The sequence below is a fragment of the Aethalodelphis obliquidens genome, unplaced genomic scaffold (assembly GCF_003676395.1).
Source record: "Aethalodelphis obliquidens isolate GAN/ISIS:26980383/991018 unplaced genomic scaffold, ASM367639v1 scaffold13, whole genome shotgun sequence".
NCBI lineage: Eukaryota > Metazoa > Chordata > Mammalia > Artiodactyla > Delphinidae > Aethalodelphis > Aethalodelphis obliquidens.
Window position 1 is genome coordinate 26,719,908 of NW_020837957.1, and position 16,230 is coordinate 26,736,137.

The window sequence follows — 16,230 nt, forward strand, 5'->3', positions numbered from 1 at the left end:
ACTTTCTAGTTGCCAAATAAAAGACAAACTTTGCTCCCTAAGAAGTTTTTAAAATTTTGAAACCCAAATATCTTTATTATGAAAAATGTTCTTTGTTTAATTTACTTTTCAGGCATCCCTCTAGCTTACTGTTTCCAATTGGAATTATTGTATTTTGATGATTTAATTCTTTTTATATCCAGAAGGAGAAATATTGTTTTAGAAATAGTTTAACATAAAAAATGTAATCTAGGTTTGCTTATGAAATCTGTGGTCAAACTAGCTACTTATATTCCTACATCTTGATAGTTGGCTTAATTAAATCAAAGAACTATAAACATTAGAGTTGAAAGGGGCTCTAGTGATTGCTAGTCTTCCCACCAGGAATCTTTTTTTTTCCCCTTAATTTCTGAACTGTACTTGCTACGTAGTAGTATGACTTCCAATGAAAAATATATATTCTATTTAAATATAGAATATATTCATATCAATGAAACTTATTCAGTAAGAGAATACTGGTATACACAGACTTGGTAAATTTTCAGTCAAAAGTTAAGAAATTTGATGTTTTAGTTAGACTCACCATTATAGAGAAGCAAACAGTTTCTATGAGGCCTTTGGAAAAATGAGAATAACTTATAAGTACTTTTCCCCTTATCTAGTAACCCAGGGATCAGGAGACCATTGGTTGGGAATGATCCATTTTGTTCAATTTCCTAATTTTACATATAAAGTATGTGAATAAAGTAACCTGCTAAGTATAAACAACATAAATCAAATGAAACACAACTTCAAGTGGACCATTTCCACCAGTGATAAAAATAAGAAATGTTTCACACTATAGACATCATAATTTTCTTTAAGTCTTTTTTTATTTAGAGATTTTTCTGGTAAGGAGATATACCATAGGAAAGCAATTTCACTGGCAGTGAGGTATGTATATACTCTACCAAAATACTCCTTATTTTAACTGCTCTTAACTTTATTTACATACGAAGAAAAGTATCAATGCATATCCTTGTTTCAACTATAGTATTAGCCATACTACATGAAATAAAATGGTGCTTGCATACAAAAACTGTTATTTGTAAAGGAATTTAATTTCAGATTAAAATAATTAATTTGCTTTTGGGAAGAGTTTAAAAGGAGAATCACAATTTATCATGACCAAGACATCTGCACCATATTTTCCATTCCTCACAGCACATTTATTTCAGTAATTCCATTATGTCGGTTCTTAGCATGAGCATAGTGTTACACGATTTTCGTACATATAGTCACATCCAAAACAAGTTCTAAAATTTAAATTGTAAACATTCTCATCATATGTAGAAATATTTCAATTGGTGTATTAAGTTTTGCTAACTGATCAAATTTGGAGGAGAATATAAATGAGAAAGCCTATTCTAAACTGTGTAGTGAGCATTGTTTATTAATTACATTTCTACAATGTTAAATAAAGTAAGAGGCAAACCTGTCCTGTAAGCATGTCAAATTTTAGGTAAAACATTAAAAAGAAACAAATCTGTTAACAAAAGGATGTCTTGCAATAAAGAACATTAGATTTTTAAAATCTATTATGATACAAAAATGTAAAGGGTAAATAGCATCTTTGTTGACAAAGTAGGAGGTAGCATGGATGCACCACTTTATTGTCTGAGAAATGCAACTGGAGTAAAGAATATTTCCTTACCATGAATAATTTCCAGGACTATGTACATATTTCTTTTAGAAATACTTGTTTAAACAAATCTCCCTCCACTTTTTAGTATAAAAAAAACCGTTCCATGTGATTTTAAAAAAACACTTACACATCTAGATAGAATAGTACTCTGCCCTATTTGAGTGAACAGTCTCAAACTATGAAGTACATGATATTTAATGCCCTAAGTTGAGTAAATTTAGTTAGCGGTTCCTGGTATTATACAAAACACTAAATATATACAAACAAAATATAATATCTTAATTTTCAATGCAAGTCTTGTGGGGAATAAACAGAACCTTGATTCTGGTAACACTGCAGAAAACATAATTTTCCAATAAGTCTGTCTTTAAGTATCCATGTGCAACAGTTTATTAATGACTGCTTACGTGTACTGATCTATCATTGAGTGAACACAGTTAACTGACAAAACGTAGTAAACCTCAGAAACACATCTCCCATCCTATACAAAATATAGAGACTACTTACTGTTTGAAGCACTCAATTTGCTCTGATGTCACTGTCATTCACTTTTCCCCATTTTCCTGCTTTAGTATTTATAAACGGATAATTTAATGTGGCTTTAAAAAAAAGACAAAGAATTTCAAATTTACATCCAATTCAAATTTGCTATTTAAAAGGTTTTCTTGTTCTATGAAGCTGCTTCTGCCATTAGTAGAGAAAATGAAGTTTCTGTAATGGAGGCAGGCTTTTTGAGTAGTGACGTGACTTCCACCATGCCAGCTCCAGTCCGTGGAAGATTAGCGTTTACAATGTGTCGTTGTAAGTGCTTAATCCAGTCTTCCTGAACAGACAATGGTCCACGAAAGACTAGGCCACAAAACCTAGAGAAGAAGTTGATAACAGTCTCTTAACATGACCAATTCCCTTTATTTAAAACCAATTCCCATAAAATCCATAAACACAGGAGCAAACTTTACTCTGTATTGGAGATAGTACTTGACAATAGTTTCTAAACACCTATAAAGTCAAAATGCTTTAATACAATATCAAAACTGCCAATTCATAATAACTCCACTAATATTTGTAGAGATGGGAACATTACTATTAGGTTAAAATTAATTAAAAGGTCTTAACGTCTACACATCTTAATATATTTAAAACAACTCTTAATTCCAAAATGCACTATTCTTTTCAAAAGACCACTCCCCAATTCAGAATTCCTTAAACTGCATGAAGATGAGTATGGAAGGTGTGAATGAGCTTGTATAGCTACACTTAGAAGTATGAGTGGAGAGAAAATATATTCCCAATAAGCAGGAACTCAAGACAACTAAAAAAATATCAAATTAAACCAAACAAAGCACACAAATAAAACACAACAAAAACAAAAGACACTTTTACAAATCACAGTATCCTAGCGAATGTAAAAACCTTGATTCATTAGTTGTTGAAGTATAGCATATTATGAGCCATATAAGATTTTAAGTCTGTCTCCAAAAGTTCATTTGTAACTTGATTTTTGAGAATGCACCTTCTGCCACAAACTAAAAATCCCAAATAAAACAGCTAATATGTCTCAAAGCAAAATCTGAAGAAACTGAGCCGATTTGGCAATATAGGCATATACCTGCATCGGAGAATGTAAACCTCGTCAGCACCATGAGGTAATGTTAGCATTTTCTTCTTGCTTCCAGATCTTGACCTTGATTTCTTTTGCTTACAATCTAAAGCTAAAAAAGGGAAGAAAAAGACTTAACATTTCTCATATATTCCAAGTATATATACATACTATACTTCTAGGGAGGTCAGACCATCTAAATCAAGTTAGAAAAAGTCTGTATTCATTTGTATTCCCTAAAGCATGCACTAACTTGCAGCTGGTTCTCTAACAGCAGTAATATCATCAGCATACACTCTTCCTGCACTCCTTTTTCAAATAATGCTTTACCATATCAAACTAGAACTGAGAAAATGTAACTAAAATAACTTGAAATGACTAAATTGGTCAATTATTACAGCAATGTAATCTTTTCTCTTATGATCATATATATACATTAACATCTGGTTAAATCTTATTTCCAGGAAAACTATAACCTTTTATGTGAGATCATTAAGTTTGCATTTGATTACTTCTCCATTAATCAGATCTCACATGGTTTGAAAACAAAAAAGTTCAATGAAAAATCAATTTTATATACCAATTCACTTTGAATTTTATAATAATAAATAGCTCTTAAAATTATATGCTAGCCCTACATCTGAAAGGGCAAACAATGCTCAACTTTCATTTTTAAACTCAATCTGTATTGCATAAACAAGCACATGTTTTATTTTCCTAGAAAACAAATACAGATCCAGATTACCTCACATAAGTTCATAAATGGACCAGACGTTAACTGCTATTTGTTACGTTTTTTTCCTTTTATATTTTCTCCTATACCTTATTTTAAAAATGTGATTAAAAAGGGGAAAACAAGATTTTTACATTAAAGTGGATCAAAATTCTAGTGCTAACTGTTCTTGAAATTTTTCTGTTACTTGACTTTTCCTTCAATCATTTATTACAAAAAAAATCTAATTTAATAAAGAAAAAAGGTATTTTTTATAGGTAGGAATAGACAGGACATAACATTTTATTCTTTGAATAAAACTACGCCATTCCTTTAGACAAAGGGATGATAATATTCCAGGGTGCTGCTGGTCAATTAGCAGGAAGAGATGATAAGAATTTATCTCTAGGGATCCAAGGGAGAGGGAAACAAATGTAACAGAAGAGTTGTCCAAATGGCTTTTCTTCTCTTAACCTGTCACATGAAATCCCCTGGAAAAATTCTAGGTAAGAGAGAATAGGAACTAGCTATTCAATGATTGCGTGAAATGAACTGTTCGAAGTCTGGGTTCCAAAAGAATAGATGCTACTATTATAAAACCAATAAACATAGTTTCTTACAGTAGTCAAGTGGCAATGCTAACAGAAATGTCATATAGAAAATTAAAAACCATGAGAAGCCTAAATCTCATTCAAGCCACTGTTTTTCGCTTCCTGTCACCTGCCTCTTTAAAAGTAAAATCTAGGTCTTACAGTCTTTCTCTGTTTATCCTCAGAAGAAGAATCTAATAAGTAAAGAACTATATAGGAAGTCAAGTATTAAAGAATGGCTACTTCAAAGTTAAACAACCAAAATCTGGAACAGAAAAATCTTACAAGGTTCTCATTAGTTAGCTCATTTAAGAGTCTGGCACATAGTAGGAACTCAACAAATACTTCTGGAGTGAAAAATAAAGAAAAACCCAGCAATTTAACCTTTGACATTTAGACAGCATATGAACAGAAATCTGTTCTACCGCTATGTAATATACACTATAGTTCCTGTAGAACATTTCTGTATCATTTGTTTAAATGAATGTTGCTAGCAGTCAAACTTAAATTCTTCACTGGCCAGTCTAGCTTCTATGCAGAAACTAGGTTCTTCATAACCAGTAAGAAGAATGAGGTAACACATACTCTGTAGTCAGCACTTTCTTTTTCCTAGTTGCTTTGGTGAGCAATTTGAATTTAGGTGAATTTTAAAGAAATTCATACACTAGAAGTAAAGAGTTTAAGGAACTCAAAGGGCTAAGTGCTACTAGATGTCAGCTACTCTTTCCCTATCTATAAGGTAAACTACACACAATCCCTGTCCCTGTTACGTGGAACAGAGCAAGCATTTGGTATATCATGAGATTACAGATAGAATCTTACTTTGATGAGCTTGCTGGTTGTCAAAATTGCCACACTGTATTCAAATTTCCTTTTAAAATGTAAATAAATTACTGTAGGATACAAATAAAATACATTTTAACAATCCGTTAAACATTTGTTCACAGAATGCTAATGTTAGGTGTGTAAAGCAAACTGAGGGAGAAGGACAGAGGGCGATGGGGAAGCACGCAAAAGAATGTTTTATCAGTTACAAAGCATTTAAGTTACATGTAGATGCTGTGATACTTTAAAAAATGGAACTGGAGGGCTTCCCTGGTGGCGCAGTGGTTGAGAGTCCGCCTGCCGATGCAGGGGACATGGGTTCGTGCCCCGGTCCGGGAGGATCCCACATGCCGTGGAGCGGCTGGGCCCGTGAGCCATGGCCGCTGAGCCTGCGCGTCCGGAGCCTGTGCTCTGCAGCGGGAGAGGCCACAGCAGCGAGAGGCCAGCGTACAGGAGAAAAAAAAAAAAAAAAAAAGGAACTGCAAATGTTTACTCAGGTATAGAAATGTTTTCGACTTTAATAGAGGGAAAAAATTTTTTTTTCTGACTTTTGATACTATATGAACTCTAGAAACTCTTAAGTTTATGGCTGTTTTTATGAATGATCAGATCTAAATTTTAAGTGAGAATATCATAGTTTTTGTAGTAATTAGTATTTGAAGGTATTATGACTTTGGAAAATAGGACAACTCTGTCAGAATATGATTGAGAATCTCCAGTATCCAGAGTTCCACATAAGTTTAGGGAATCACATGAACCGGGAATCCTTGGAAACTTGTCCATAAATTTAAGATATTAAAAACCAGGGGACTCTGGTAATTACACATAAGTATCTCCGTATCTTAATATCTCCATCATCACTTTAAAATTTTTTACCCCTTGAAATGTCATTTATTTTAGGAAGTAAAATATGAATACATTTGACAGGAATAATTTTTTCTAATATCAACATCCAACCATCACCCCTACAACACTGCCCAAAATTTTAGAAAAATCTGTATATAAAAAAAAGAATATTCCACTAAATGAAAAAGATGATGTACAAACATGTCTATTATACAAATGTTCTCATTTAACAGATTTTATTGTCTCTAGAGGGAAAAGCAGTTTTATTCTGGACTGTACCAGGAATTGTTAGAACATTAAAAACAACATCACTAACACAGTCAGTTTTAGTATAATGCGGCTCATCAATATTTCTGACAAATAGCCTAAGGTTTATTGAAGTTGTTTATATGAATAATCTGTCAAATAGATAACTTTATACAAAGCCTTTCTTTACAACAGAATTTTATTTGCACTTACTTGGTACTGTCAAAAATCAAAACACACACATACCGTTTTTCTGTTCCAAAGTATTTTAAATCTAACATTGTTTCTATACTTGAAATTTACAAAAAATACTAGATTAGTTTTAGAAATTCTTAATTTTCTTTTTCTTGAGTATAAATACTTCTTTAGAAATGAATAAACCCAGTTACTCAGATCTTCCTATTTAGGGTGGCAGGACATGTTTAAAGTGATCAATTTTAACCGGAAGACTATAAAAAAAAAAACTTTGAAGTTATCTGATTTATAAAAGATCTACATTGCTACTGGTAGTAATATTGTACTTGTAAGAAGAATGAATTGAGCTGAGCTGTAAGGTCATATAAAAATTTTTTCAGAATATACCTTTCAGTAAAACAGCTGTTTTGATCAAATAGGAATGAGACAGAAATACAGCAGACTTATGAGCCCTCAAAAAGAACATCGTACTGCTATGCTACGAAATACAACAACAACAACAAAACAACAATTGTACCTAAAGAACTAAACTGGATTAGCAAAAAGCAAATCAATAAATAATACGACAGATACAAATTCAAATCTGTTTTCTGAGACATTAGTTTTATACATAGAAGAAAAGTAATTTACTTTGGGCTCTAACGTAAGTCCTTTTGCCACTTCCACCTTTCTGCCCATTATATACAATAACTGCTTCAATGAATTTCATTTTCTTTTTAATTCACTACACAAATGACCTCAAAGAATAGAGATTTATTTCTTAAAAACATCTGAAGCCTCTATGGTAAAGAACTAACATCATAACTAAATTAACATTCACCACCAAAATACTGTTATTTGCAATCACCCTTCCCTGCCTGTTTAGTCAAAAGCCCTATTTCTTCTGTTTTGTTCCTAACTGGTTGTTGGCATATTTAGGGTAAAGTCAAACTTAGTATAATGGCCAGATTATACACATCCAAAATAAGAGGCATGCTATAGCCCTACTAGAGGGAAGAAAATTTCTTCTCCATCTAGTTGGCCTGTATAAGGTGAGCATGCAATTGTAGCTATGAGCTCATTCAGGAAAACAGTAGCGATAAAAATGACATAAACAGATAAGCCCAACATTCCTACCACCATTATTAACAAGCTGGTGATGGAGACGGTGGTCCCAGTGGCGAGGTAGGAAGAGGATGCATATGTCCCAAGGGGTGCAGAAGTATGAGATGGATAAACAAACTCAATTCTAGTTGCTGCCATTATCCTTCAAGGCTCATAAGCCAAAAGCATATAAAAGACTGTGCCAACAGCATTTTCTTTCCCTCAGCCCCAACTAAGGGGGTGAGGAGAAACATGTTAGCCTGTATAAAATAGGGATGTGGGTTTCGGAAAGTCATTTGTTGAGAAGCTAAATTCTTTGTTCTTCAGTGTATACTTTCCTCTTTGCAAAAAGCACCTGCAAGACAGACTTTGTGAGTGTTCGATCTGTGCGGTCTTATAGTGTCCCATACTTGGTTTAATGCTCTGCTGTTGCAGTCTTGATATTCCTAATAATTTTTGAACATGAGGCGCTGTATTTTCATTTTGCACTGGATCCTGCAAATTATGTAGCCAGTTCTGGGTCCTGAGTAACAACTACCCTAAATGAGAAAGGCTGCCCTCAGTTCTACCTCTTAATCTCTTGGCCCATAAAAAAAAAATACTTATTAAGAGAAAAATCGTTAAATCCCACTCTCTATATAGCCCATTAAAAATGGAAAGGACGTCCCTACTCCCAACACCAGCTCTTCATTCCTACCTACACTGCCATAATCAAACCAGTCATTTTTCCCAAGATGGACACATAAAGCAGTTTAAGTAGTTTATTGTTATGAAAGCAATGTTCCCCTTCCAATCAGAATTAAACATATAGATACACAATTAGCAACCTCAGAAGCATATTTTCATCATCATTTTCCCTTGATATTTTCACTCTAAAATTGGATTTTTTTTTAGTACCCTAAGTTACTTTCATTATTTTTGGAGTTTCCATTCTCAATAACTAAAAACAGTAACTAACCTAGAATCACAGGGCAATTATGGCAAAGTTAATTAGGTATAGCATGATTTAACATTCTACCTAGAAGAGAATGAAGTGAAAAGTATTTGAAAAGCAGATTTCCTTTGCTGCAAGTATTAAGTTGATGGCTTAATATCAGTCTAGAGGAGTCAGGTAGCTTGAGTTTGCCCTACAAAGTAGGTTGTATTAAGGGTAGCAACAGCTTTATATGCTTGGTTCAAAGAAAGTTATCTACTTGGGACAAGAAAAAGTACATATCGATACATTCAATGTCTAGAAGCCTCTGCTATTTCAAAGTAGAGGGAATGATTAGTAAAATGATACTTTGAGCATTATCCATGTGAAGGGAAAAGCTAAACATAAATATGAAACTTTATCACACATCTTTATAAACAGAAATTGGAGGCAGACTAGTTTTTTTTAGGTTGCAAAAAGCTAAAAACTAACAATCCCCCAGGTATAAGCTGTTTATTGTTCAATTAAGAGTTAACAGGTACCTGTGGTTAACAGGTAAGAAAAAAAAAACTTAAAATTTCTCCTTAAGGTAGGTTGGATTTGCATGCTGTTTTACTAAACCCAATAGGCATTGAATATCAACCACTTTTCTAAGACAAAGACATATCTAAAATTGGAATAAACATTAAAATACACAATGGCAAATCTGCTCTAAATCACATTTGTTTAGAATCACCTGAATATAATCACATTCCCTGCCCTCTAAAAGTGTATTTCCAAATTACCACTTCATATTTAGTAGAAGTAACTCAATGATTGTTCCTATTCAAAATTAGTTAAGGAAATGACCTTACCTAAAAATTTGTTAACTTATCTTTAATATAATCATGTTCAACTTAAATTAGATAGAGTTCATAATAATCGTAAGAGTAAATCTAAATATCACAAATCTATAATCCCAATAGATCTGATTTGGCTTTTTATAATTCTGAAGTATTTTTTTACATTCCAGCCAAAATCTGAACTATTAACAAACATGGTGTTGACTAGGTAATTTCTGGTTTAGCTAACTTCCAGCTAAGGCCACAATTAAATATATACTTTAAACACTGGACAGCAAGAATTAACCTTATTCCTCAAACTCCAGACACAACAAAAAAACAGTAAATCCTACTTTTCCACTTCTTACTTAAGTGAGGGACCACCAGTCTCCAGCAAGCCATCCTCTTGCCCTAACCTCCAAAAAAAAAAATCTGTGTATTATTTTATTATTTCCATAAAGTCACTTGAAGTGGATCTGCCTACAGTTTAGGTCTGGCCAGAACATACTTTTTTATTGTAAAATCTACTAAATTTTAATCCAGATTATAAACAGCATTCAAGAGATTCATGTCAGAACATAAATCATAACAAACACAACACTACAACTAAGGATGTAAAGATATTAGACAAGTTAAAAAAATTCAAACATAAATACCCAGATTAAGTTAATTGTTAAAAAAAAAAAAACAAAACTTGAAAACTGGTAAGTAACAGAACCAATAGGAACGCTAGGGGACTAGTTAACACTTTTATGAAAAACAAAATATTGGTCAAAAAAGATTATCAGATAGAATTCCTAAGTTGTATAACCGATGACCAGCAAAAGCAGGCATCATAAAATGTAAATATTTTATGCTACAATAGTACAAAACTCTTAGGCTCCATTCTCCCAAAAACAAACTTACTGATTGAGTAAGTGTGATTGTTTGCTTTGTTAACAGTACATACCTAGATGATGTTGTGTTGCTAGACAAATGACAGCCAGAGAAGTAACGAAGCCCACCGTTCTCTTACCAAACACCCTGGTAGCAGACTCATTAACTCTATTGGTATAACCATCTTCCCAATAACAAGGTTTAAAACTTTGACCCATCTCCATCTCTTTCCTCTTATTCTTGTACCTCTAACTAATCTGCCAAGTTCTGCTTACTTAACTTCCATAATATTATCCAGACATTTCTATCCCTCCTTTACATTCCTATTGCCACTATCCTGGTTCAGGACTCCTAAAATGACCTCATCTACAATTTCTCCACTTCCCCACCAACTCCTTTAACTTTTATTTAAAAAACAGTTTTAAAAGCTTCACACAAATTCTTTAAAAAAAAAAACCTTTACTGGCTCCTCCCTACAAAATTAATTCCAGCATCATGGGTTAGCATTCTAGCATTCTATGTCCTTTACTTGTCCAACTCTATTCCCTTATCTCCTACTTCCTAGTGTTTTCAATAAACTTTCCACACAGTCCCAGGCATGCTCCTTCCCCACCCCTGACCCCCACTTCCATTTCAATTAACTATCTTTCAAGGTCCAAATCAGATTCTACTTCCAAAAACCTTGCTGGGCCCTGGTCTAGCTGAAAATACCTTCCTCTTCATCCTAACTTCCACAGTATTTCATGCACACTTATAATTTGGCACTTAAAATTTGTTTTGTATTAGTTATGCATATATGCGCTTCTACCATATTGTAAGTTCCAATTTATCTCTGTAATACTTAGCATAATACATAAACCACCAAGAAGCTGAAAAAAATGCTTGTTGAATTAGTGAATGAATCAGCCAATCGCTTTTCAGTATTGTGGGCAAATAGCCCGATTTTTGCTGGCATAATACAACAATTAGCATCCGTAAGCGTGACTCTAAATACTCAAATAATTAAATTATATTCAGTCTACTGTTTCGCAAGGCAAAAACAGGAATAACGTTTTAGAAACACTACCATAAAAATGGTTAGGATGAAATCAACTTTGACACTAGTCATCCATTATCCAGAAAATTTACTCAACTTGAACCATTCACTACCTTGCTAATCCTGAATAAATCACACATTACTGGGCAGACAAATACATACAGACATACACTCTTAATGAAGAATAGTACCACATCAGTAAAAAAAAAAAAAAGAATAGTACCACAGAATAAGTTACAGCCAAGAAACTACAGAAACCCATCTTTCACTGTTATGAGAAATAGCTTTTTCAAATACAAATCTGAACACGTCATTTCCTTATTTTAAAAAATTCTTCGATAACTTCTTAAATTTTTTAGCAAGCACTCAAAGCATCAACCCCATCTTTCTGGTGTTATCATCTTCCCAAACACCTACAACTGATTCTCCCAACACCTTTTGAACTCCAAATTCCATCCCTTTATCCCACGCTATGTTGTTCTCTCTACCTGGAATGTCCTACTTCATCTCTTCTTCTGTTTAAAACTACTCAACCTTCACGTTCAGGGTCTAGCTGAAACCTTACAAAGCTTTCTGCAACAGTACATTTGTCCTTGTCCTAACAGATCACCATCATTAAGTTTACGCAGCTGGAGTGCAGGGTCTTTATAGCCTCAGAGCTAGCACAGTCCTGGTACAACAATAAACAGCTAAAACTTTTGTTGAATGAACGGAAATTTTATTTGACTACTGTTTTTATTTTTCCCTCCCACTTTAAACATTGTAAGAAACATATCAGCATGAGCTATCTTTTCTTCCTTTTTCTTTCTTTTTGAGGCTCTACTTAACAAGGCGACAAACAGTAAAAAAAAACAGTAGGAAAAAACAAACTCAACTTAATTCCCAGCTCCCCTCGAAAGGAGGCCTAGACTAAACAAACAACTTGAACTCCTAGAGCACATACAGTCAATATACTATTAATGTGTATAGTATCTTGCATAGTTCTCTAACTTTGACAGTTTTGTGTGTATTGCCAATAATGCTTTCCTAAGTTCTTTAATACAGGGTCATATCTCATTATGTATCTCTCATACAGCCTAGTCTGGAGGAATTATCCAGGTATTTGGTTTAATTAGAAGCTGGTTTGCTCCTTTAGAGTTTAATCATAGTAAGATTGAAATTTTCTTATACTCTTTCAGGTTGAATGAATCACTATAAAAGGATGTGGTTTCTTGAAGATGCAATATTATAATATTTTAAAAGATACCACAGAAGACACTCATGAAAGGACAAGTAATACACCTTGAAAAGCTTTTACAATACTATTTTTTTCTTTCCCTCACAGCAGAAAGAATTCCTACAGCACTTTCTACAATAAAAGAATTATTTTTCTAGTGGCTTTTATATACCCACTCAGCACCTGGCACTGTGTTATATGTTCATTAGCGCTTGTTGTTGCAGGCCCCTATGGCCAATTATACCATTAAAGCTGAAAACAGGCAAAAGATCCCATTAAGTAACACATAATCTACTATTCCACTTAAAAGTGGATGGTATGAAAAATAAAACAATGACTTCACTAAAAAAGAATGCAGACATATTGCATTAGTGTTACTGACTGAAAAGGGTCTAGTATCAATTTCTTTATTTTTTTCTCACTGGAAAAGTCATTCTTTAATTATAATGACGAGTCTGTTGTTGTAGAACAGCAACCATCGTGTTTTACTTCCAAAATATTATCATGGAAGTATTCTGAAGATAATTAAATGAAGCCCCCCCCACATATTTGCATATATAAAAATATATTTCCTACATTAATTTTAAGTAGCTAGAAATTTCCAATTTACTTTCAATACCAAAGGTGAGCAGTTGATTGAAAAATATGATCTATAGTTAAACATTTGAATACAATGAGTAAAGAAAATTCACTTGCTGCCACAGAAGGAGTGTTATGATTTCTAAACTGTTACTGTTGTTGATTCTAGTCAGTATCAGTTTCTAAAAGAGACACTTAAGGGGAGTGTTTTCAATCTGTGGGTAGTGACTTCTTAGTGGGTAGTAAATCAATTTACTGGGTCATGACCACTATTATTTTTAATTAAAAATAATAAAACAGAAAATATCAGAGTGCATCATACTCAATTCAGGTGAGTGAACAAGTGAGTGTGTATATGTATGAATGTGAGTTTGTATACAAGGTCAAGATGTAAAATGGAATTCTAGTAAAAACGTTGAATACCACTGTTATTTTCTTTTCTTTTTAGGAGACGACAGATTGCTATGTTACCACAGAAAAGCACTGTGCAAACATGTATTCAACTTACTGATATATTTACTTTCACAGCATTCTCTCTACTTGGACTTCAATTACTTCCCTTTCTTTACCTGTTAAAAATTCACTGCTACTCTGACCGCAAAATATTTTTTGTTGTTCCTGATTGCAGATTAAGTTGATAGAATACACTTTGCCTTGAATAATTTTAAATATTAAAAAATTTTAATAACCAGGGTGACCCTATAATTTATTGTGCAATCCAGGACACTCGTGAGAGTGAAAGAGGCACTAGACTCCGTCACTCTATTAATAACTTAGTAAATATACTGTGTTCTTAATACTGCCAGTATGAAAAAGATATCATTTAATTAAAATATTATTAAACACAAAAAAGCCAGCAGTTAAAATAAAAAGTCTAAAGGCATTTACTATAAATTGTATGAAATTTCTAATTTTTAATGAAAATTAATAATGTTCTTATTAGACTGTATAAAGAATCAACCAGGAAAAAGAAATCTGTGTGGGCATGTAAAACAATCTAAAGAGAACAAAACCTGAAAATGAAGTCTTCCAATACTGCAGTCTATATTAACTAGAATAAATTCTTGAATAAGAAGTATGTCTTGAATTTGCAATGTAGGATATAAAGTAAACCCTTTGGAACTAGTCTCTTTAGATAAAAATCCACTGAAGAAAAAACCTCAGTAAAACAGCTTCATAAGTGATTATCCACAACTGAAGGCACATGGAAATTATTAAACAATTCATTTGAACCTGCCCAAAGGATGATAAATAAACTAGGTCAGCATTGGACAAAATTTAAATATGTGAAGTTTATTCTTTCTTGACAATTGAACTCTGTTCTAAGTATGGCTACCTCTTCCATGTCTTTAATTCCCAAACTTTCCTACTTTCTTCATTATTTCCTTTTAGTTAAGTTAGGATTTATATCTGTGACCATATAAATTAGTTTGATGTTACACAGTTCTGGCATTTTAAGCATCTTCTAATTCTTAAAAAAAGAGAAAGATTTCTTAGGGCTCCAGAATCCCAGTTTTGTGTTCTTTACACTTCATTTTTATTTGGCATCTCCTCTTTCTTAGTTTTTCACCAGAGGAAGGCCCCAGGGATGATAAACTTCAAGGGATATGTAACGCTTACATATAATAAAACTTTTTATCTGTGGATGATAAGTGCATGTTTCTGGGATGGGGCCCATAGCTTTCAAAGTCTCAAAAGGGTCAATAACCCCCCCAAAGATTGAGAACCATCACATTAGAAGTATTTGAGTCATCAGTAAATAAATATTAGAGTAACAGAGGGGCATCCTTTTCCTTCTGTTCAGGCTGGCTGGAATATTTCTCTTTCTCAAAAAGCCACCAGTTCCCAGAGACGAGGCCAGGAGCTAGCTGGTGGTTTCTAAGAAGGCTTGGGAGTTTATTCCATCACAGGTAACCAAGCAGGCCTTTACCATTTCATCCAGGGATATCTAAGCTTTTTCTTCCGAAGTAGGCCACATAATTAACAATTCACATGAATCAAGTCTGCTTGAACCAGGAGCACAGAGGCTTTAGTTCTACTTATTTTCCCTTTATATTGTCTCAGTTTTGTGATATACTTAGATTAAGGTAAGTTTTTTAAAAAATGATTTTGTATTTTAGTCATCAAAACAGCATCTACATATTCTTGAAAACTAATGCCTTTTACTCATATGAATTGATGAATCCCTTATAATAACCCAGTGGAAACCTCCTGGCTAACAGGTTGGGACCATTGCTTTACACCAGTGAAACTGATATGGAAGAAGAGAATAGGCATCTGGAGTTTATAAATATAATACAGAATTCTAAACTTGGGGGCTTCCCTGGTGGTGCAGTGGTTGGGAGTCCGCCTGCCGATGCAGGGGATGCGGGTTCGTGCCCCGGTCCGGGAAGATCCCACATGCCGCGGAGCGGCTGGGCCCGTGAGACACGGCTGCTGAGCCTGTGCGTCCGGAGCCTGTGCTCCGCAACGGGAGAGGTCACAACAGTGAGAGGCCCGCATACAGAAAAAAAAAAAAAAAAAAAAAAAAAAAGAATTCTACACTTGGAAAACAATAAAGCCCATAAAAACTTCTTACTGCCATGAATAATCAGCAAAAATATCCTTTATGTAGCTCTACTGGTCAAGAAGATTTTGAAAACAAGGGGAAAAGTTTCAGAATTTCCAAGGGAGCATGTGATTTTTATGTTTCTTAAAAGTGAGTAGGGGCTGTGGAAAATACCACCCTAGACTTTCTTCAGCTTTTCATTTCCCTTCTTTTTGCCCTAGGACTGCCTAACACACACTTCGTATTTCCTAACACTTCTGATATTTTGGTTAGTATTTAATAACATTTTAAACATAGCATCTCCTTTTCTGATGCCCATAAAAATGTATCCCCATTCATCTTATATTACTTTTTCCCCAACTAATGAAACTTTTTAGATGATAAAGAGTTCATGAGAATGCACCCCTGGTCAATGGAGGGTCATTATCTGTTAGTTATAAGCAATTAATACTATGTGTTGAAGGATTTTCATATGAGATAA

The 16,230-nt window shown here is 33.7% G+C and overlaps 1 protein-coding gene across 10 annotated transcripts in view; it reads right to left on the minus strand.

Annotated features, from left to right (window-relative positions):
- Positions 1-829: 829 nt before the first annotated feature.
- The window catches only part of ZNF644 (zinc finger protein 644), a 114,161-nt gene continuing 98,760 nt past the window's right edge, over positions 830-16,230 (minus strand). For all 10 annotated transcript variants that reach the window (XM_027114295.1, XM_027114303.1, XM_027114301.1 and 7 more), the window contains 2 exons: positions 3,273-3,375; positions 830-2,526 (listed from right to left, as the gene is read on the minus strand). In XM_027114295.1, the coding sequence (XP_026970096.1) occupies positions 2,334-2,526; positions 3,273-3,375 (296 nt within the window). In that variant the 3' untranslated portion in view covers positions 830-2,333. The remainder of the gene's footprint in view (positions 2,527-3,272; positions 3,376-16,230) is intronic.